We start from the raw sequence: 23,252 nt of genomic DNA on the forward strand, positions 1-23,252 counted from the left end.
TATAAAAAAAAAAAACGAAAAAGGACTAGGAGGACGAGGAAAATTGACGGGAAAATTAATCGATGAATTAAGCGTTTATTATGGGCTTGCTATTAGAAGAAATAAAAACTTAGTAAAAGATATGAAAACTGCAATATGGGTAACGTTAAAGCACAAAACTGACGCGAAATCGCAATATGAGAACTGTCCGCCTGGGCCAAGTTCTTGGTGTTCCTGGTAGGTAGCAAAGGCGACAAATAAAAAATACACTCACAAACCTGCTCTTCATCTTGATGTTATAAAGGCAATCACTCCTATCTACCAGGAACTTAGCAAAGATGAATTGTTAAACCGCTGTTGGGTGGTTATACTCAAAATGCGAACAAGTGCTTGAACGCATTAATTTGGACATTAGTTCCAAAAATAACATTTAGTGGTTCTAAATGCGTAGAAAGTGCTGTCAATATTGCCTGCAGTATATTTAATCATGGATATTCAAGCATTATTTTAATGATGAATACAATACATATACTTGTCGGGCCGATCACAGCAAATATTTGCGAAGCATTAGACAAAGAGCGCATTTCGACCGAAAGATACTCGTTCGAGGCAACCAAAGAAGGTCGCATTTCAAGGTGGCAAAGTAAATCAACAAGCAATGATGAGGAGGATTATTATGAAGCTGGCATGGCAGATTAACGGTAAGAACAAAAAAATTTGCACTATATAATATAAAAACTATGTTGTAAAACTTTAAACGCGTTTTTCTCAAAACTTCGTTTTTCAAAACGGTGTCCATGATTTCTCGGGATGTACTTATCGGATTGACTTGCACTTTGGTTTTTGATTATTCTTATAGTTTTCTCTAAGTATTGTCGTAGGGTTTTTACGATATCATTGTTATTTTGCAAAATACTAAGAAATTAATTCATAATTTTTGTGCCAAAAATGAAACTAGAAACTCAAAATTTTTTTTTCAGTCAAATTGCAACAAATTTAAAAACGGCTACGACAATGCTTAGGGAATACAATATACTTAAATAATATATATATATATTTTTTCAGATCATCCAATATGGCAGCATCATGGACACCGATAACCGATGCAAAAAAAATTTACTTTATTGATATTTTTAATAAATGTTACTCAAATAATAATTTTATATATATATATATATATATATATATATATATATACTGTATGTATATCCTTATTCTGTACTCAATTAAAATGCCAAACTACAAGTCTACAGCATTTTTATTTTTTCGGTAATCCACGCTCAAAAAATACCTATTTTTTTTTACTCGGTTAAAGTAGTCTGACCCCTTAAAATTCTAAGAAAGATATACATGGACTGCCAATGTATGATTTTTGTATTTTGTTATCTGGTAGCTCCCAAAAGCAATGGAGAATCAATGCTCGATGGCTTCTACCGACCGTATTTCCATGGCGAGCTTGTGGCGGAATACAGAAAAAGTGTAGCAAGTCGAAAACATTCCGCTGATGGCATAGAGGCTCAGAATCACATAGAAAAGATAGAAGATTATGTGGAACCAGGTACAATACACGCATGTAATTTGTATGCAACTCGAATGATTAGACTTATGTTATACTACGTTATGAATAATCACCAAACTGCTTCAAAAATCATTGAGTCTTATGAACGCTTATTTTTAGATACCCCATTTGTATGGCCGACTGGTGGTAGATTAGCCAAAATCTGGTTCTGCTTCGTTTGGCCATTAAAATTTATATTGTTTGTTACCATACCGGACAGCAGATATAAACGATGGAAAAACTGGTACCTAGTAACATTTGTCATGTGTGTCATATGGATTGCGGTGTCTTCCTACTTGACGTCGTGGATGACAACCGTCCTTGGCGACACCATCGGGATACCGGATTCCGTGATGGGTATCACGTTTCAGTCCGCCGGTGGTAATATGCCGGAACTCGTTTCAATCGTGATACTTTCAAGACAAGGTAAATTAAGCAACTCAAGCGAATAACGTAATAATGAAATAATTAATAAACAAAACGTAATTTTTTTGATAGTATTGTTACTCCGATCGATTTTGTTTCTGCAGGTAATGGAGACATGGCTATGAGTAATACATTAGGCGCAAACACGCTCGATATTCTGCTATGTCTTGGTTTACCATGGATGATTAAGATCCTTATAGACCAGAAGGATATTGTGATTGTCTCAGGTGCCCTACGTTTTAGTGTGCTCTCGATTATTGTGTGTGTAATCGCTTTTTATGCGGTTACCGCACTCTGCAAGTATCACTTGAACAAAAAAGTGGGAGTCATTTGTTTGATATTATACGCGATATTTTTAGTTTTTGCATTATTATTTGAATTAAATGTCTTCTTCCCGGTGAACTCACCAATGTGTCCCCCTTAAATCCGTTGTTCTGCAACACAGTTCTTCGCTATTTATTTAATTGATTTCACAACACGAGGAAGATGAGATTAAGTGTTACTGTCGTCAACTTTCAAGAATGTACTCAGGAAACAAACGCAATAACAGAAGTTCCTATGGACATTAAATCGAAAGTACCCTCTTTCTTATTCTTGTTATTCGCAAACATTAGCTGCTATTTTTGCCGAGTTGCGAAGTATAATCCAAATATTTTTACACGAAAGAAAAAACCTTTTGATATCAAATTACTGATCAAGATATTATTTTGTGTTAGAATAAAAATATAGTTTATAATAAAATTAGAGGTAAAAAAAGAAAAAATTTATGTTTACTGCATCTTCTTGTATTTTTTTATAATTAGATTCATATGCGGAATTCTACATTTAATTTTTTAAATTGAGTCATGCAATATTTATCGATTTCTATTAAAAAATATAATGTTCTAATATTTTGATTAAGAATAGCTTTTACAGCTTTTATTATAAAAATTCTTATATTATGTATATTAAATATGTCTATATATATAAAAAAAAAAAAAATATATATATATATATAATTATGTATTATTATGTATAATTATATATGGACATACACTACTAAAAAAAAAACATTTTCCATACACCAAAAATTAGGCTATTTTTAAGTGGCTGTAACTCGGCAAAAAATCATTGTAGATAAAAAATAAAAAAAAACATTTTGAAGCTTGAAGTTTCAACTTTAACGCTCTGTTAACAGATTTTCAACGTTCTTTTAACTTTTTTGTCTTATACAGTAAAAAATCACATCTTGTTTAAATTTTTGTATCTTTGATACTTTGCAGCTTGACAAACAAATTTTTTTTCAAACAATTCAAGTAAAGTTTCATAAACTACAACATTTTGCCTACAAAATGCTTTTTTTTAAATTTATCTACGATTTTTTTTTGACCGAGTTATACAACTTTGAAGCTACTAAACCTGCACTTTTTACAAATAATATGCGTACCGCGTAAAAAATCATCGTAGACAAAAAATTAAAAAAGCATTTTAAAGTTCGCAGTTTCAGCTTTAACATGCTATCAATGGTTTTCAAAAATTTTCTCAATTTCTCAATGCCCAAAAAAGATACCCTGTTTTTTCCTTAAAATTACATATTTTTGACAGCCTGTAACTCAATAAAAGAATTTTTTCTCGACATATGCAATGCAAGTGCCATAAAGTATGACTTTTTTCTACAAAATGTTTTTTTTAATTTCCTTACTATTTTTTTTGACCGAGTTACAAGACTTCGAAGAAACACATTTTTTACACTACATTTTTCTAAAAAAATGACGTTTACCGCTGACATTAGCATTACACCATGTACACCATGTGTAAAGGTTGCCGGTTGGATTTTGGCATATCATGTGTGTGTGTGTGTGTGTGTGGGGGGGGTTAGTGTGTGCGTGTTTAATATTGTGCTAATGTCGGCGGTAAACGTTTTTCGGAAAAATATACTGTAAAAAATGTGTTTCTTCAAAGTTTTGTAACTCGGTCAAAAATGATGGAATGTGTGAGAGGTTGAATAAAAACTGTTATTATAGGTATTTGCAGTTGGAAAGAAACATACAATAGATATATTCTTAAGTGGGCGTTACATGAGTCTAAGTAAATGTTCTTAAAATGATCACAGCTAGCCGATACCTTACAGCGCCTAATCAGGAGAGAAAAGAACTGACTTAAGCGCCGTTCCAACATTCCTTCTCGCGTTGGCAGTTTGAATTATTTTATCCCCAATTAATTAACTAGTTCCTGGAATCGTTCTTTTGCTAACGGTTTCGTCAACATATCAGCCACAATGCTGCCGTTGGGCAGTAACATAAGTCTATAATTTTCTTTTCCCTCAAATCTCGGATTTTATGATGACAGATATCTATATGCTTGGTGCGTGCCCCGCATCGATCTGATTCGATTAAACAAATACATCCCTGGTTGTCTTCATTAATGTTTATTGGACCTTTTACTGGAATATTCATGTTCTTTAATAATTGTCTAAACCAAAGTAATTTCTTACTTGCGTATGATGCCACAACGTAATTAGCTTCCGTTGATGACATGACTACCGATATTTGTTTACGGCTTGACCAAGCCAGTTCCTTCTTCTAGACGGAAGACATACCCACTAATCGACTTCCGGTTCGTTATATCTATGGCCCAATTGGGGTCCACGAAACATTCCAGTTTCGTTGTACTTGTAGAAGACAACTGCAGACTTTTATTTATTGTAGATGTTAGATATCACATCACTCGTTTGACGGTTTCCCAGTCTCGTTTTGTAGGTTTTTCAACAAGACGACATAGAATATTCACAGCCGCAATATCCGCCCTGGACACCGCAGCAATATACAGTAATGATCCGATGGCTTTCCTGTATTTATTATTATTTGGCAATCTTGCGCTATCATCCAATCTAGAATTTAGAAACCCTGTTTCCATTGGTGTAGCTACGGGTTTTGGCTTTAATAGACCATATTCTTCCAAAATTTTGGCGATCTTTCCCTTCTAGTTAAGTTAGAACAATCCGTCTGCCTTGAGCTTTATTTGAACTCCAAGGTAATAGTTAGCGTCTCTTAATGTTTTGATATCAAAGTACCCTTAAAGATCTCATTTCTTCAGTTACTTTTTTAGATGTGCTAGTTATCAGAAGGTTACCAAACATAACATTACCAACATAAAGCAGTATGTAAGTCGTAATTCCGTCTTTTTTTTTTCTAGTATACAGACAGTGTTCTACTTTTCCTGGCTTGAAACTTATCTGAGTTAGTGCTTTCGTAGCCCTTTTGTTCCAAGCTCGTGCTGACTGTTTGAGACCGTAAAGACTCGTAATCTTAGGACTTTAGATTCTTGTCCATTCTCTTAAAAACCTGGTGGTTGCTCTAAAAAAATTTTCTGTTCAAGCTCTCCATTTGAATATGGACTTTTCACGTCTAAATGACGCACGTGTAATCCCTTTTGAGCTGTTATACAAAGTAGAGTACGGATGGTTTCATGTTTAACTACAGGTGCAAATGTCTCATTATAGTCTTCTCCTTGACAAAACCCTCTAGCCACTAAGCGACTCTTGTACGTATAAACTCGACCTTCACCATCTAATTTGGTTTTAAAAACCCACTTACACATAGTTACTTTCTTCCCTGGTAGAAGATCAGTCAGCTCCTAGACTTGATGATCGTTTAGAGAGTTCATCTCTTCTTTGGCGGCCTTGATCCACCGCTCTCGTTCTCGTAACGGTAGTTCTAACATCTTATGCCACTTCTGGCTCCTGAATCGAATTTGTTTGCACTTTGTACGTCAACCATTGTGGTGGTATTCCTTTAGTTGTTTGTTGTGATATTCGTCTTTGCCATACCTTAGGCGTAGTATTATCAAGTGTCTCACAATTTTCACACTTGTCTCTTCTTCAGATTCATTTTCTGATCCTGAATTTTCATAAATTTTATTTTGTTCTGGCATTTTATATTCAATAATTCTTGATAGCCTTGCTACGTCACTGCTTGCTCCTTCTTGTGATGCTTGATGATGATGCCCTAGCTGCTTATCTTTGTGCTCTATAATTCTCACAGAACGAGCTATCCATACCCGATTTGTTTTAGGATTCAAAATTCTCTAGCTTTTTGTAATTCCATTGTAACCAACTAAAACTCCTTCTTTAGCCTCGTCCCACTTCCTGCGTTTTTACTTAGGAATCATGGAGTAGATTTTATACTTTGAGAGAACCAAATACTTTGACTAATATCCGGTTTTTTACCGGTAAACAACTTAACAGGTGTTTTATCAATACTGCGACTGGTCATCCGGTTTTGTAGATACGCCGCTGTCAAAATTGCCTCTCCCCAGAAGCAATTATCCAAATGAGCATCTAATAACATGCACTTTGCAGACTCTGTCAGCGACCTGTTTCTCTTTTCTGCTACGCCATTTTGTTGTGGCGTATACACCACTGTGAGTTAATGCTGTATCCCTTCTTTCTTCAAAAAATCTGTTAACTTGGATGAAATGTACTTCTTGCCGTTATCTGTACGTAAAGGAATAGGCTTTCTACCAAATCTTACTGACATTTTAGTAATATATTCCTTTATCACTCCTGGAATTTCCGCCTTTAAGTTCAATAAACGTATTACAGTAAAACGGGAATAGTCATTGATCAAAGTAAAAAAATATCGATTACCACTCGGCGTAGTAATCGGCATCGGTCCACACACGTCCGAATGAATTAATCTCATTGGTCCTTTTTTCCTTCGTTTGCTTTCTAGGAACTTCGTTTTAGCTAACTTCCCTTTTATACAATATTCGCAGACCATCTCATCGGAACACGCAGTTACTTTAATTCCCGTTGCTAATTCTTCTTTTATTAGACGTCTTATTGCTTTCGGATCTCTATGGCCTAAACGACGAGGCTACTGATGGATGCATGCTGCTACGCTTGCGATTCTTGCCGAAACTTCTATCTCCGTTGTCTGAAGTCGGAATAGATTTCCGTTGTTTTCCACTTTAACGACTCGTTGTCCTTGATAAATGATGCAAGTGTTTCCCTTGAATATTACTCGATGTCCATGTTCAATTATCCTCTGCACTGAGAGCAATCCTCCGTCAAGTTGTGGAATATATAGTACATTTTTAAAATTTATTATTCGCACACTGTTATCTGAGACTCTACATGGCAAACGACCTTCTCCAATTTTTGCTGCCTCGACCGATGAACCATCAGCAAGGAAAATCTTTATATTAATGTCCTCAATTTTTGTGAAAAAGGATTGGTCATTGGTCATATGACTCGTTGCACCTGAATCGATATACCACACTTCTGTAGTGACTGCTCGAGCCTCTTCATGTACACTGAACGTAGTCTGACTATTCTAGACACCGACTTTGGCTGTCTCTGTCGATTTGTCCTGTTCTGTGCTCGTATTCTTCTGCTGTTGTTGTGATTTTTTGTAGAATCTACAGTCCGTTTTTATATGGCCTGGCTTATTAAAAAAAAAACATGTTCGCGTCTCTTATCTCTCTTGACATTTCGTTTACCTTTCTCGCTTTTATTAAAACTGCTATGTTCGCTATTACTTCCCTTATTAAAAACTGCAACTGTCGACTGAAACACTACTTCTGACTTTTTCTTGCTTGACTCACTGCTTTTCGTACGTCTTTGGTACTCATTCAGTATTTTCCTAGTGACAAATTCAACCGTTAGATCCGCTTCATCTCTCCTCTCAAGCGCTGTAACCAGACCTGAGTATGTTTCTGATAGATTTACCAGTAAAACTGCGACTACTTCCTCGTCTTCGAGAGGTTTTCCCGAACCGCGTAGTAATCCCACTACTTCCGTGATCGCATTGATATGGTTGTTTATGGGTCCTCCTCGATAGTGGATGTTGTATAGTTTTCCCTTCGGAGATATAATCTGCTAACAAAAGTTGAACGCTCGTACTTCTTGAATAGCGCTTGCCATATGTCAAAAACATTTTTGAGATGCGCAAAATGTATCAATTGATTATCTTCCACGCTTAACGTTATGTACGCTATAGCTTTGTTATTACGCTTTTTCCATACTTCGTCGGGCTGCGTGGGCTTAGGCTCACTAACAACGTCAATTCGTCGTTAATATTGCCCGTACTTTAGTTTTCCAAAAAACATAATTTTCTCCATTTCACAGCGGGATATGAAATTTCAAGTTATCCTTATCAATATCTGGACCCATAACCTGATGGGATGTGTGAGAGCTTGAATAAAAACGGCTATTACAGATATTTGCAGTTGGAAAGAAACACAAAATAAATATATTCTTAAGCAAGCGTTACATGAATCTAACCCATACAGCACAGAAAATTGCAGCAACATTGCAGCAATGTGGCAATGTTGCAGATTGCAATGCAATATTGCAGAGACATTGCAGAAACATAAATTAACAATATGCCTGCAAAATCTCATGGCATATGCCAGTAATATTCCAGAAACATTGCAATATAATAATTTTTTAAATAAAGTAATGGTAATAAAAAGCCATGGCAGAATATTCGCGTATAATAATATATTAATTTAATTCATCTATAATTATTCATCCGCATTTGGCAAACTAAGGTCTGGCGACGTTACTAAGTTTTCCGTTCTCCATATTCCCTAACAGCACAAACGTCCATATGTCGACTGTAAGTCGACTCATCTAAGTCAGGCTTTCAGAGTTGATTGCAAATTGACTTTGCATAGACGTCTGCAGACATTCTTCAAATGTTGACTCTAAGACGTCTAAAAACAGGCATGCGGTCCCGTGGTGCTGTGTGCATCATAGTATTGTTGAGAAATATGAATATTCATATCAATAGACGAAATAGGTCCATGTATGTATGAAGAAACCTCGATTTACATCCCAATAAACAAATATTTTTAAATTGCTTTTTAATAAAAATTTTTTTATATTTAATTTAATTATTGTATTATATTGATATATATTTTCTAATTGCATTCTTATTTAAACAAATAACAGAAAAGTTATTCCAGATGTTATTCTGTATTTGCAAAATTAGTAGAAAAAAAAAATTAAATTTTATATTGGTTTATATAAATACTGTGCTTTAATTATACATATTTTATATTTTTTGACAACGTATATTGACATATACGTTGATCTAACAGTTATATATACCCTGATCTAACAGTTATATACGCAGATCAGCATAAAGTATTTACAGGTCATCATGAGGGATCAGTTCGCAGCAATCCCGGAGGTCAAACAAAGTTCATCGGAATCGCGACTTGGATGGCTAACCGCTTGAAAATTTCCGAAAAAAAATTCCCCACATATTTTTGCAAAAAATGTTTTTTAAAATGTTACAAAAATATTGTTTTGTTCATTGGAATTATGTGGTGTAATAATATTTATGTGAATATTTTGAAAAATTCATAACATTGCAATGTTGCTGGGATGTTTCAATGCAATATTTCGAAAAGCGGACATTTTAATGTTGCTGCAATCTTCCAGTAATGTTGCAGCAATGTTTCGCAATCAATATGCAATATTACAATGTTTCAATGAAATCATTCTGTAATGTTCCTGCAATCTCTCTGTGCTGTATCGGAAGTAAGTGTTTTTAAAATGATCACAGCTAGCCGATAGCTTACAGCGTCCAATTAGGAGAGAAAAGAACTGACTTAAGCGCCATCCCCCTCCCCCCCCACAAAAAAATTGTAGGAAAATTTTTAAAAAACATTTTGTAGAGAAAAGTCATACTTTATGGTACTTGCATTGCATTTGTCAAGAAAAAATTTTTTTATTGTGTTACAAGCTGTCAAAAGAACGTAATTTTAAGGAAAAATCAGTGTATCTTTTTTGGGCATTGAGAAATTGAGAAAATTTTTGAAAACTATTAATAGCATGTTAAAGTTGAAACTGCGAGCTTTAAAATACTTTTTAAATTTTTTATCTACGATAATTTTTTACGGGGTACGGATATTATTTGTAAAAAGTGCAGGTTTAGTAGCTTCAAAGTTGTATAACTCGGTCAAAAAAAATTGTAGATAAATTTTAAAAAAAGCATTTTGTAGGCAAAATGTTGTAGTTTATGAAGCTTTACTTGAATTGTTTGAAAAAAATTTGTTTCTCGAGCTGCAAAGTGTCAAAGATACAAAAATTTAAGAAACAAAACAAGATGTGCTTTTTTACTGCATAAGACAAGGAAGTTAAAAAAACTTTAAAAATCTGTTGATATAGCGTTAAAGTTAAAACTTCAAGCTTTAAAATGTTTTTCTTATTTTTTGTCTATGATGATTTTTCGTCAAATTACAGTCATTTAAAAATAGCCTAATTTTTGGTGTCTGGAAAGTGTTCTCTATTTTTTTTTTGGGTAGTGTATATAACGTTAGAAAAAATTTTAATATATACTATATATAATTTTAATATATACTATATCTATATATATAGCATAGATATATTCATTTATATATATTTATATTTTTATTTATATATGGACATATTTTATATATAATTATGTATAAAAAATTTTTTCCGGATATATGACGAAATATATGACGAGTTCCTAGCATCATAAGCAACTTACAGATTTGAGCAACTTTGCTGAGACACGCTTTGCTAACTGGGATACTGTCGCCCAACAAATTCAAATAAATAGATATTTACTGTAAATGTTTAAAAAAGTTCTCGCTAATCTGTATCCTGAAAAAATTCTAATTTAAGTTAACTCAAAGTTAATTTTAGTTTTAAATTAGAAATAGATTAGAAGGATAAGGAACAAAGGGAAAGACAGACCTCTTCCGGCTCATTTAACAAACACAAATATAAATGCTATATAACATATGTGTATACGTAACGGTTTTATATTTATGTTATGTAGTGTTGAAAGTAGGATGGTTATTTAATAATTAAGACAATTGTTGTTTAATAAAATGATAATTTACTTAGTTTTAATTTAAGCTGAGAGATTACATATAGAGCAAATTCCGTCGTTTCACATCATCGAATTAGTGTGAAACAAATTTAATTGTTTTTTAGCAAATCTATGTGCTTTGTGTCACACAAAATCTAAAAAAAAGAAAAAAAAACTGAACGCGTAGACTGAACTCGTCTTGTAGCTTTTTTTATTTTGCAAAATCTCCGAACTCTGTTTCGTCTCGGAACTCTTTATCTATCTGATCTTGAACGTTTCTAATCGCATTCTTTTAATTTGGCTAATCTGCGCGCACGCGCGTCTATGCTTTTACTCAAATATATTAACAAAAAGTTTATATGTATCCAGTAAACTAATTGCTTATATACCTGTAACTAAGAGCAAATATCTAACCAAAAGGCAAAGGGTAAATCGGTGAGTCCGTTGTGAGCTGCAAGAGAAAAACTGACGTTTTATACGTCGTACTATTTAACTATAAAATGGAGAAGTTTTCAAATTTATAAAAATGCTCTTACAACTAATCAATAATGTTCGACAAGCTTGTCATATGACACACAAAATATCAATTTTTCTCTTGCAGCTCACAACGGACTTCTTTATGCGTGTTCATTTTGCATGTTTTGACAATACGCAAGAGCCCCGGCAGTTACAATGCTTATTGCAACCGATTGTTGATCGATATCGAATTTATTCCGATTTACTGTCTTTCTCTTTTTTTCGGTTAGATATTTGTCCTCAGTTACGGTTATATAAGCAGTTAGTTTACTGGGTACATATATAATAACTTTTGTTAATATATTTGAGTAAATGCATGGACGCGTGCGCGCGGGAATTATAATATAAGAAATAGTTGTCATGTATAATGTAAAGAATTTTTATCACTATTATATTTTATTCAATGTATTTTTGATCGAAGAAATAAAGAGTAAATTTCGATAGATTTGTACGTAGCACGCATTATGTATTCATTTCTTAAATGCATATCGGAAAACTATGTTCTATTTATGAAACTCCTTTTGTAGTTTTTTTTAATGTTTAATGAGTGACGGCTAAAACTTTTTGATTGTTACTCAGAAGGATAATTCCCAGTAAATAAAAATAGATTGAAATGAGTTGAAAATTTGTAATCCGTTTTAATTTATTTGCATACATTTTGAATTTAAAAAATAGCAATTACATCATTTCAATCTAATGTCATAGATTAAAATGAATTGCGTCTTTTAGATTGAAAGAATTGGAATCACTTCATTTCAATCCCATTTCGTAAATTAAAATGTATGTGGCTTGTGTAACTTTTTTTAAATTAAAAAAATTAAAAGTCCGGTAGTTTCAATTTCTATTTTATTGATTAAAATAAATTCAAGAAATTCTTTAAACTTTGATCAAAATTTAAAGAATTAAGAATTTTGATTCGACAATGATCACACAAATCCATTTCGATCCATTTCCATTTGATGGATTGTAAAGAAGACAATGGATGATGTCAAGATTCGTATTAATGATGATTATTGCTCGATACCTTCTCCGCCGATAGGATCGCAAAGTGTCAGTAAATATATATTGTGTAAACATATATTTTGTAAACAATTGCTACGCCAATATTATAATTCGTTCGATATTTGGTGCGCAAGTTTTTGTTCAGTTTTCTGACATTTTGTCCCCTTTCTTATCACCTCCAAATATTTACACTGGAAACTATATCGCTGTACCTATATATGTCACATATTGGACGAAAGTCTGATTTGAAGAAATCACCTTAAATGCTATAAAAATGTACTGGCAGCTTTCAATCCTTCTTTTTTTCCTTTCCCGTGAGCACATACGATATTGTACATTTTGAAGAGGTTTACTGTTTATCATCAACCCAGATAACCAAGCGTGATGTAGCACATTGAGCAAACTAATGCATTGCTTGTGTTGTTATATATTTGCTGTACATTTGAGACATCAACATAGATTTTACGAATGCAGCAACATGATTGCTTATATATACAATCAGTTGACGAAATTTTAAGAATAAATGGTCAGTAGTACTGATACGTTATATTGTTATTAATATAATAGCAATATGACAGCAATCTTTTTGTGAGTAAAAATTAAATTGATGCTGTCATTTATTTACTGTTTGTAGAATTAAAGTTTACGTCTGAGTGTAACCCGATAAACAGATAATGCTCTCACTGTCCTGAGTTTATCGAAATTAGTTGCTGCATGGTTGTTGACAACATAACAACAAACTCACTACATTTGGTTATCTGGGGAGTTGATAAAATTAAGTGGAATGTTAATAATATTGATATACAATATGCTAGGAAAATTCCCGAACGCACGTAAAAATAAATGCTTGGTAAACTCCAATTAAGAATGACAACTATAACATTATAATTTCCTATTGGACAATACAAGCGCAATGTAACAAATGTTATACGTAACAGTTACATGCTAAATAGAAAATTATAATATTGTTACTTGATGTTTACAGGGATCCGATTATTTTTCATTAAAAAAAAAAATAATAAATATTTATAGATAATTAATAGTATTTTGATTCAAAAGAGATTAGATCTTGATATATGTCATAAGCAAATAGTTATTTTAGAAAAATAGTATCTGATTAGGCAAATACTATCTGTTAGTCAAATAGTTTTTGCCCGTCCACTTGTGATTAAATGCTATTTTCTTAGGCAAATAACATTTGCCTGAAAGCTTTTTAGGAAAATAGAAATCAATTTTGGATAATTATTTAGTTTAGTTAATTATTCAGTTTTCTGCTCCGTGAAGCAAGATATTAATCATTAAAGTTGACGATTATTTAGGTTAGGAAATTTGTCATACCGATGAAATGTAGCAAAATGAATGCTTCCTGGCCACATGCGCATACAAAAAGTGAATGAATTTGACATATATGTACTTTTAACGTATCGCTTTATATAATATCAATGATAAAAAATGAATACATCTTTTAAATTGTCTATAATTAAATAAAAATAAATTAAAATAATTAAATAATAAGTTATTCTCTGCTTTAAAAATACAAATTTTCTATCTTAAGACACAAATTCTCTGTTGTAAAACACAAATTATCTGTTTTGAAAACACAAATTCTCTGCTTTTTAAGAACACAAAAATTATATGAAAAAAATTTGTTTTTAAAGCAGAGAATTTGTGTAAACAAAACAGAATATTTATTCATACATACACACATACACACACACACACACACACACACACACACACACACACACACACACACGCACGCACGCACGCACGCACGCACGCACGCACGCACGCACGCACGCACGTACGCACGCATGCACGCACGCACGCACGCACACACATTTCAAATTTGTGCATTTTTCGCATGCGCGTGTAGCTAAGTTATCAACGCATGCTTTGCTGATATGCCTAACAGCGATTCAGTCAAAGGATCATACTGATAGCTCCATACATTTGCTAAATAAAGAAAATAGCACTTAAATATAAAAATAAACGGGCGAGAGTTATTTTACCAGGCAAATAGCATTTATCTAGTCAGATTGACTATTTTCCTAAAATAACTATTTGCCTACGACATATATGTATACAACCACAAAGAAAAGATTTTGTCGAAACTCATCGTTTAAACTACAATTAAAAAGGTTAACTGCAGATTACATATACGTCTAAAATATAAATAAAAACTCTTTCACGTTTATATAAATTTCGCTATATGGATTACCACTTTTACGGGAGCGAGAAGTTTTCTCATGATCGTACACTTGAGCAATGTTCTGAACAACGGAAATTGGCGAAACGGCGCTTGGTTGACACGAATCGCATTTGTTGATTACTCTTCATCACTTTGGCATAAGGAAATGACAAGATAAATCGAAACAATATTGCTCAGGGGCAACGATACTTCGCACAAAGATATAATTGTAGATTATTACAAACCTTGTATCTCTCTTCAAGATAAACGATCTTTCTTCAGAAATGTGCTGTGTCTCACTTTACGGCGAAACGAAGCAAAAAGCTATACGCGATAAATAAACAGACTTTCTCTTGATAGAAATGATATTGAAGTAAAGAGATTCTTTGTGTATAGTTTCGGTTCTTCAAAGATTTCTTGGTACATCTATAGTATATTCATATTGTAGAATTTATATTTAAATTTGACAGAGTTTGCAAAATATTTAAAGAAAATATTTCAAATGTAACCACTAAGAAATTGATTTTATGTTTAAAGAATCAATTCGGCGGTTAATGAGACTAAATTATACTTCGAATTAAAATATTGCTCTGTTTCATTTTCATGACTCACTTAATTTGTTCTTTGAATGAAAATATCGCTTTGATTCACTTTCATTCATCTTAATTTATTCTACTGACTGGACTCGATTAGCGAACTTGTTAGCTATCGATTATTCCGCAGTTATTTTGTAATTCTTCAACTGCATTTATCCTTTAGTACAATATCTATATTTTGAAAACAGGCGCGAGTACTCTTTAGAATAGTGAAAAATTTGTAGCGATGTATTTTATTGTACAAACTTGTGTACTGTGTTTCACGCGTTTCTTAGTATAATATACTTAATATAATGATTTCTCGAGGTTTAAACTAGAAAAAGGAGAGGATGGAGAAAGATAAATAGAGAAAGCGGAGATAAATTGGTAGATAAAATACAATCAAGCGTAACAACCCTAACGAAAAGTATGTATTAAAGTTAATAGAGTGAATCGCGTTAGAGTATTTGGTATAGCACTTAAAACACAGCATTGCTGATAACATCATTAATAAAATTTTTACAATCTACGGCAAAACTGTTTAGATAATAAACTCGACGTGTTCGCTATTTCATCCGAATTTGTTTGCAAATTGCTCTTACTCGACCAATAAATAGTAGAACGAATGTATAGCTCGGTGGATATTCGTGATACTGCCAAGTTTCTCATTATTCACTACGTGTAGCAAATAGGATTCTTAATGCTAAGAATAATGAACACTTGAAATCGCGAATGGAAACCTTTTCGACGAGACATAGTCTCCTGATAGAAGATTAGCGAAAAATTTATAATGGTTTACGGCACAGGTATAACCGTATTGGAGATGCATTTAAAAGCACGCGACTCACAATTTTGTCTATAAAGACAGGTGGCCATAAAACATGTCGCGTTTTCATTACCTATATATCTACAAATGTCGAATGTGACGTATAAGAGATATAAATTGTGTATGAAGTACTGCTTCGAGGATACGCCGTGAGAATGGTGAATTTTCGCCATCGTCGAGGCGGCAAGTCTCCAAAGATGGGTTTCTTCATGTTTGGTAAATATTGTCGTGTCAACTTGTGGTCATGTGTGCATTCGACCCACACCGGATCGCGACCAAATGAAAAGCGAAAAATGACACTCGTTATGATCAGTGTTGGACACCAATATTATGAAGTTACAAGATGGTTTGTTGTCCGCGTGCAGCTTCATTGTATCTCGCAGAACGGTAACTTGTTGTTCACTTCCTTGGTCTGTTCTTGATCCTGACTGTTGCCGCCCTCGCTTTTCGGACTGCCCGCCTCTTCTACAGAACCCCCACCGCTGCCGTGGGGGCACATCGATTGTCATCTGAGTGCCAATGTGGATATCATTGGTGGTCGGGACGGTTTGTTGTCAAGAATCCTCTCGATTTCGCTCATTATATTTGCGTTTAGCTTCGGGATAAGCTGAAAATTGCGTATTTCTTTAATTATTTACTATTGCGTTAGATTTTACAAAGCAACAAAATTCGATTTTTTTTATCACGAATGTGAATAATCATTTTTGATCTCTTTTTGTCTGTTAAACATGAATCCATTATCTAAATTTAAATAATAGTTTTTAATTTTGAGAAAAAAATGATAATTTTGAAACTGTCGTTTTTGGTCTCTTTGACGCCATTTTTCTTAAAATTGTTATTGCGATAGAATTTGGACAACTTTGTATCAGCAGATAAGAATACATCGAAAATGACCATTTACACTTGTGATACAAAATAAAAACAAATTTTCTCAGTATGTTACATAAAAATAGAGTTATTTTTATATTACAATATCTTCAAAACAAAAAATTATATCGAAACAAACCAAAGTATATTTTAAAGTTAAAAGTTGATATTTTTGCATTGTATCAATGAAAGAGTGATGCCAAGTTTCTATAGGCAGTTAGTCCCTTTTTTAGCCCTCGAACATGAACTCGGTGTTTGGATGGATCGATAGAGTTTTTCACGCTGATTCCAAATATATAGATCTCTAGTTAATGCCATGCACCGTTCCAAAGAAAATGGGCCCCAAAGTTTCAATTCCGTGAAAATTTCAATTTTTATGGGGCACATTTTCTCTGGAATGGCAAATCGCATCAACTAGAGACCTATATATTCGGAATAAGCGTGAAAAATTTGATCAATTTATTAAAAGATTAGGTTCATTTTCGAGAACAAAAATAAGGGGGTTAAGAACCAAGGTTAGACTTTGTTTTTGCCGTCAAAAGTGAACTCGGTGTTTGGATGGATCGATAGAGTTGTAATATATATATGCACACACACACGCACACACACACACACACACACACGCGCGCGCGCGCGCGCGCGTGAGTGTGTATATAATATTTATTTTATTATATAATATTTATTTTATTATATAATATTTATTTTTTTTATTGATTTATTATTATATTTTATATTGTACTTTTCATAATTGTTTTTTAAATATACATATTTTTATACAATTATATATGATTAAATATAACTTTTTTTCTCTGGAAATACATATTATGTAAAAAATTGTTAAATTTTATTAATAAATCACATTAATAAATAAAAAAAAATTATTAAATATCAAAAGTGATTACGTCATTTATTATTTGAAATCAACTGATAGAGTAATAAATAAAATCACTCTTAATTTTATGGATAAAGATTTATAAGATTAAAACAAAGGGGAGAACACATTTAATTAAGCATTATATTCTAATAGCAACTTTATTTACGCTATGTCATTTAAAACAAGACAAGCAAGACAATCAAATCAGTAAAATGTTCAGTATCAGTAAATGATAATTGAAATCATTTATGTAACTTTCGATATTAGTTCCAATGTCAGTAGGAAAACTACGAGTTTGATTTATTAATTAATCGTACGCAATATTATCTAAAATATCGTACAAGAATCCGCAAGAATCAAACAAAGTTTATTCGCTACCTGTAAACTTTGGAGACTCTCATACAATTGATCTATATTAGATGCACCGAGAAGAAGGCACTGAACACTTTCATTCTTCAAAGACCACGCGATGGCGAGTTGTCCGAAAGAGCATCCTAGTCTTTCGGCAAGAGCATATACGTCCCGCAATTTGTCCGAGTATTTCCGAGTCTCCTCATCTGCGGACTTGTCTTTCCACGCGTATTCCTGCGTTACAAATACAATCATTAGTTCGCTCAGAAATTTTTCTTTGTTTCAATTTGAAACTGGTCTTGTTTCATTTTATTGATAATTATTCAGAGCTAGTTTCGCAAACTTCAATTAATTCAATCGCCCGAATAAATTTATTAAGATTATCTAACTACAAAATGTAAAATTGATCGTATTATTTTGTTCTTTTTTGTCTATTTTCTACAAGTTATTATATATATATATATATACCGGGTGTCCCAGACCACCCGTCCCACCCGATTTTTTCGTAAACGCGACATTTTAAAGAAAAATGTTTCCGACAAAAGTTGTAGGGTTTTAAAAGATCTATTTACTGATTTTATCAGTTTGACCTTGGATGGCGTCGCCAAGGTCAGATCAAAATAACATTAACTTTTTTAAATAGGACACCTCATTTTTGGTTCCAGAATCTAATAGCTGGTGTCAAGACCTTTCCAAAACACTATAAGAAAGTTTATTTTTGTTGAGTACTTTCCGAGTTGTGAGGCTTGAAAGTTACGGTGTACTGTTACCTTCAAGCGTCATAACTCGGAAAGTCCTTAACCAAAATAAACTTATTTATAGTGTTTTGGAAAGCTCTCGAAATCGACTACAAGAAAATGCAATGAAAAATATAAGCAGAGGACACCGACTTCGCCCATGGTATCACGTCGAATAATGCTTTCTCTCTCGACCCAGCGTCGAGCGAGGAGGATGCACTATCGTAAAGCCCCCCACCACTTTCCGCCCGCACCCCGATCGTCGCCGCGCAGCCTAGACACACGTACGAGCGCGGCTCCGCGTGTGTGCGGCAGCCGAGCGCTAGCGTCGAGAGACACCATTTCTGCCGGTGCGTGTACCTATAGTCCTACGCGTAGAGTTTTGAAGATACCTAATTACCGAGATCTCTAACATTCGGTACAGCTCTATGATGCCGTTTATTCTTGATTTATTAATATTAATCTTCATTTAATGTTGATTATTGTAGCAATAAAGTAATTTTCACGAAAAAGCACCCTTACATACCACTCCTAAAAGTCATTGCTTAGAATTCATAATATTACGCAACTCGTCACCAATTCACGTTTTCTAATAAGCAACCCGGTCGTAAGCGTAATTTGTAGTTATGCCTTACCCGAACGAAGAAGCTGCGTTAATGATGTCAGTTTTGGGTAGAGCTGGAAGTTTTCGAGCAGCTGAAATAATGTGGCGAAATGAATATCCCGATCATACACCACATTCGCGCAAAGTTTTCAGTCGCTTACAACGTCGAATAATTGTAAAAGGTATTGTTCAGCCGGATCATAATAAGGGAAGGCAAATTCATCGATCAGTTCGTTCAGTAAGAGCACCTGATGTAATTGCATCTGCCTTTGTAACCCCGAATGATTCTTTAAAGCGACGAGCAAGAGATAGTGGAATAAGTCGAAGCACGATCAGTCGAATTTTTCGTGAAAATTCATTCCATCCATATCGAATGTCACTTCACCAGGCCATGACATTGAACGATCATAGACAAAGACTGATATTCTGTAATTGGATTACTCAACAATTACCTAATTTCCATAGAAGTATTTTATTTTCTGATGAGTGCACCTTTAAAAGTGACGGCGAAATAAACACACATAATTTTCGTTATTGGGCACAAGAGAATCCACATTGGTATCGAGAAATGGATCATCAACGTATCTGGAAAGTCAATGTTTGGTGCGGAATTGTTGATACGCATATCGTGGGACCATTTTTCTTTCAAGAGAATTTAAACCGTTTTTTATACGCCGATTTACTCGAAAACGAACTTCCACGTTTACTTGAAGATATTCCACTCCAATTACGTCTAAATATGTGGTTTCAACAGGATGGATGTCCCGCCCACACGTCTGTCATTGCTCGTCATCAACTGAACCGCATATTTCGCGGCCGATGGATAGGTAAACATGGTCCACATAATTGGCCACCACGATCACCGGACCTTAAAATTTTAGATTATTATTTGTGGGAAGACGAATAAAAGACCTTGTATACCGCGAACGACCTACGACTGCAGAAGATATGAAAAACAGAATTCGACAAGTCATTCAGTCTCTAGATACTGACGAAATTCGTCGGGCGACGGATGATTTCCAAAGTAGGGTAACAGCCTGTATAAATGCACGTGGTGGACATTTTGAACATCGATACTGAACAACATGCGTATGCACAAAGGTGACGGCAAGGGGAACCACCTTATGAAAGCACCCCGACAAAGGTGACGGCGTGGGGAACCACCTTAAAAAAGCACCCCGACAAAGGTGACGGCAAGGGGAACCACCTTATGAAAGCACCCCGACAAAGGTGACGGCAAGGGGAACCACCTTATGAAAGCACCCCGACAAAGGTGACGGCGAGGGGAACCACCTTAAAAAAGCACCCCGACAAAGGTGACGGCAAGGGGAACCACCTTATGAAAGCACCCCGACAAAGGTGACGGCAAGGGGAACCACCTTATGAAAGCACCCCGACAAAGGTGACGGCGAGGGGAACCACCTTAAAAAAACACCCCGATAAGGTGTAAGTACGATCTTGTTACCTACACGTGGTACACCTTAGGTAACGCTAATACCTACAGGCGGCACCGATTATTTCGTTTTTACATTTTAAAAATGTTACTTTGACTTATACCTTTATGCGCAAGATCGATCTCAAGGTCGAATTCAAGATCATCATCAGGTTGATCCCTCGAAATCATGCAAATTTTGTCTGAGCCATTTTTTTGTACAAGCACATCCCTACGTTTTAAAAGGGTGGGACGGGTGGTCTGAAACAGGTATATTTTTCATTGCATTTTCTTGTAGTCGATTTCGAGAGTTTTCCAAAACACTATAAATAAGTTTATTTTGGTTAAGGACTTTCCGAGTTATGACGCTTGAAGGTAACAGTACACCGTAACTTTCAAGCCTCACAACTCGGAAAGTACTCAACAAAAATAAACTTTCTTATAGTGTTTTGGAAAGGTCTTGACACCAGCTATTAGATTCTGGAACCAAAAATGAGGTGTCCTATTTAAAAAAGTTAATGTTATTTTGATCTGACCTTGGCGACGCCATCCAAGGTCAAACTGATAAAATCAGTAAATAGATCTTTTAAAACCCTACAACTTTTGTCTGAAACATTTTTCTTTAAAATGTCGCGTTTACGAAAAAATCGGGTGGGACGGGTGGTCTGGGACACCCGGTATATATATATATATATAAATTATAACTTGTAGAAGATAGACAAAAAAGAACAAAATAATACGATCAATTTTACATTTTGTAGTTATATATATATATAATATATATATATATATATATATATATATAGGTGCGAGAAAAGTTCCGGGATGGCGAAATATCTCGAAAACTAAGCATTTTAGGAAAAAGTGTTTCAGACAAAAGTTGTAGGGTTTAAAAAGATCTATTTACTGATCTTATCAGTTTGACCTTGGATGGCGTCGCCAAGGTCAGATCGAAATTACATTAACTTTTTTAAATGGAACACCTAACTTTTTATTGCATATTCTTGTAGCTTATCTCGAGACCTTTCCAAAACATTACAAGAAAGTTTATTTTCGTTGAGTACTTTCCGAGTTGTGAGGCTTGAAAGCTACAGTGTACTGTAGTGTGGGTCCAGCCACTCTTGCCTTAACTGGCCGGACACACGCCACACTTGCCTTAACTGGCCGGACACACGCCACACTTGCCTTAACTGGCCGGACACACGCCACACTTGCCTTAACTGGCCGGACCCACACGCCACTCTTGCCTTAACTGGCTGGACCCACACTACAGTACACTGTAGCTTTCAAGCCTCACAACTCGGAAAGTACTCAACGAAAATAAACTTTCTTGTAATGTTTTGGAAAGGTCTCGAGATAAGCTACAAGAATATGCAATAAAAAGTTAGGTGTTCCATTTAAAAAAGTTAATGTAATTTCGATCTGACCTTGGCGACGCCATCCAAGGTCAAACTGATAAGATCAGTAAATAGATCTTTTTAAACCCTACAACTTTTGTCTGAAACACTTTTTCCTAAAATGCTTAGTTTTCGAGATATTTCGCCGTCCCGGAACTTTTCTCGCACCCTGTATATCACTTTAAAATAATAAATCAAGAAATGTTTTAATTAAAATAATTAAATAATTATATTAGGAACGATTAGTTTTAAATTTGCAATTAATAATTTATAAATTTAATCGACCAATCAGGTTAATTGGAATTGGACCTCGATAACAAAAAATCACTCAAAAAAAAAATATTACAAACAACTTAATGATTACTCAACAATAACAATTAATTTTATTATGATTGTATATTCGTAATCAATAAGTATGCGATTGATTGCTATTGTAGAGTAAACACGTACTGCAACGTGCATTACGCGCATTAGCAACGTGTATTTTCATCTTTGAATGATTTTCATCACCGAAAGATTAGTCGATAAAGTGATTAAAGTGACTGATATCATTGACGAGATATTATTAAAGATTGATATCTTACGGAAGTTCGCGTGACTTTTAAAATTTAAGTGATTAACGCGCGCCCGATTACACCAACGTTATTTTGGCTTTAAACAAGACTTAAATATGTATCTATATTTATTTAGAAAGAAAAATATAAAAAAAGGTATGTAATTCTCATTTATAGTAAAAAAAATGTTAGTGCAACCGGGTCTAAGAGTAAGAAATAGTAATAAAATAATATAACACTAATTTTATGATTTATTATTATCTTGATATTTTTTGCCAAATTTAAGCTTTTAATTGTCAGAAATAAATTAAGGGAGGGTAGAACAAAACAGGATAGTTAAAGTTTGATGATAAATAAAATATAGGTGATATTTTCATAATATTATACTTCTTAGGTATAAAAGCATTGTTTCTATAAATTATTCGCGTACCTCTTTGTACAGAGACTGAGTTTCATCTTCCGTCCAACTAAATGACGAGTATTTGTTCTGAAATTATAAAGATTATTTTTTGTTTCAACAGTACTTTCA

The 23,252-nt window shown here is 34.0% G+C and overlaps 2 protein-coding genes across 4 annotated transcripts in view; one reads left to right on the forward strand and one right to left on the reverse strand.

The window, feature by feature from the left end:
• LOC105196849 (sodium/potassium/calcium exchanger 3) overlaps positions 1-2,716 on the forward strand; it is a 69,890-nt gene extending 67,174 nt beyond the window's left edge. The window contains exons 4-6 of one of the 2 annotated variants that reach the window (XM_039452044.1): positions 1,373-1,537; positions 1,658-1,963; positions 2,068-2,714. In XM_039452044.1, coding sequence (XP_039307978.1) covers positions 1,373-1,537; positions 1,658-1,963; positions 2,068-2,387 — 791 coding nt within the window. In that variant the 3' untranslated portion in view covers positions 2,388-2,714. Of the gene's footprint in view, positions 1-1,372; positions 1,964-2,067 lie in introns of both variants that reach the window. The other variant, XM_039452043.1, reaches the window with a different exon arrangement.
• Positions 2,717-10,801: 8,085 nt separating this feature from the next.
• The window catches only part of LOC113005328 (voltage-gated potassium channel subunit beta-2), a 147,362-nt gene continuing 134,911 nt past the window's right edge, over positions 10,802-23,252 (reverse strand). For both annotated transcript variants that reach the window (XM_039452048.1, XM_039452049.1), the window contains 3 exons: positions 23,154-23,210; positions 18,027-18,233; positions 10,802-16,514 (listed from right to left, as the gene is read on the reverse strand). In XM_039452048.1, the coding sequence (XP_039307982.1) occupies positions 16,413-16,514; positions 18,027-18,233; positions 23,154-23,210 (366 nt within the window). In that variant the 3' untranslated portion in view covers positions 10,802-16,412. The remainder of the gene's footprint in view (positions 16,515-18,026; positions 18,234-23,153; positions 23,211-23,252) is intronic.

The sequence above is a fragment of the Solenopsis invicta genome, chromosome 7 (assembly GCF_016802725.1).
Source record: "Solenopsis invicta isolate M01_SB chromosome 7, UNIL_Sinv_3.0, whole genome shotgun sequence".
In the NCBI taxonomy this organism is placed as follows: Eukaryota; Metazoa; Arthropoda; class Insecta; order Hymenoptera; family Formicidae; genus Solenopsis; species Solenopsis invicta.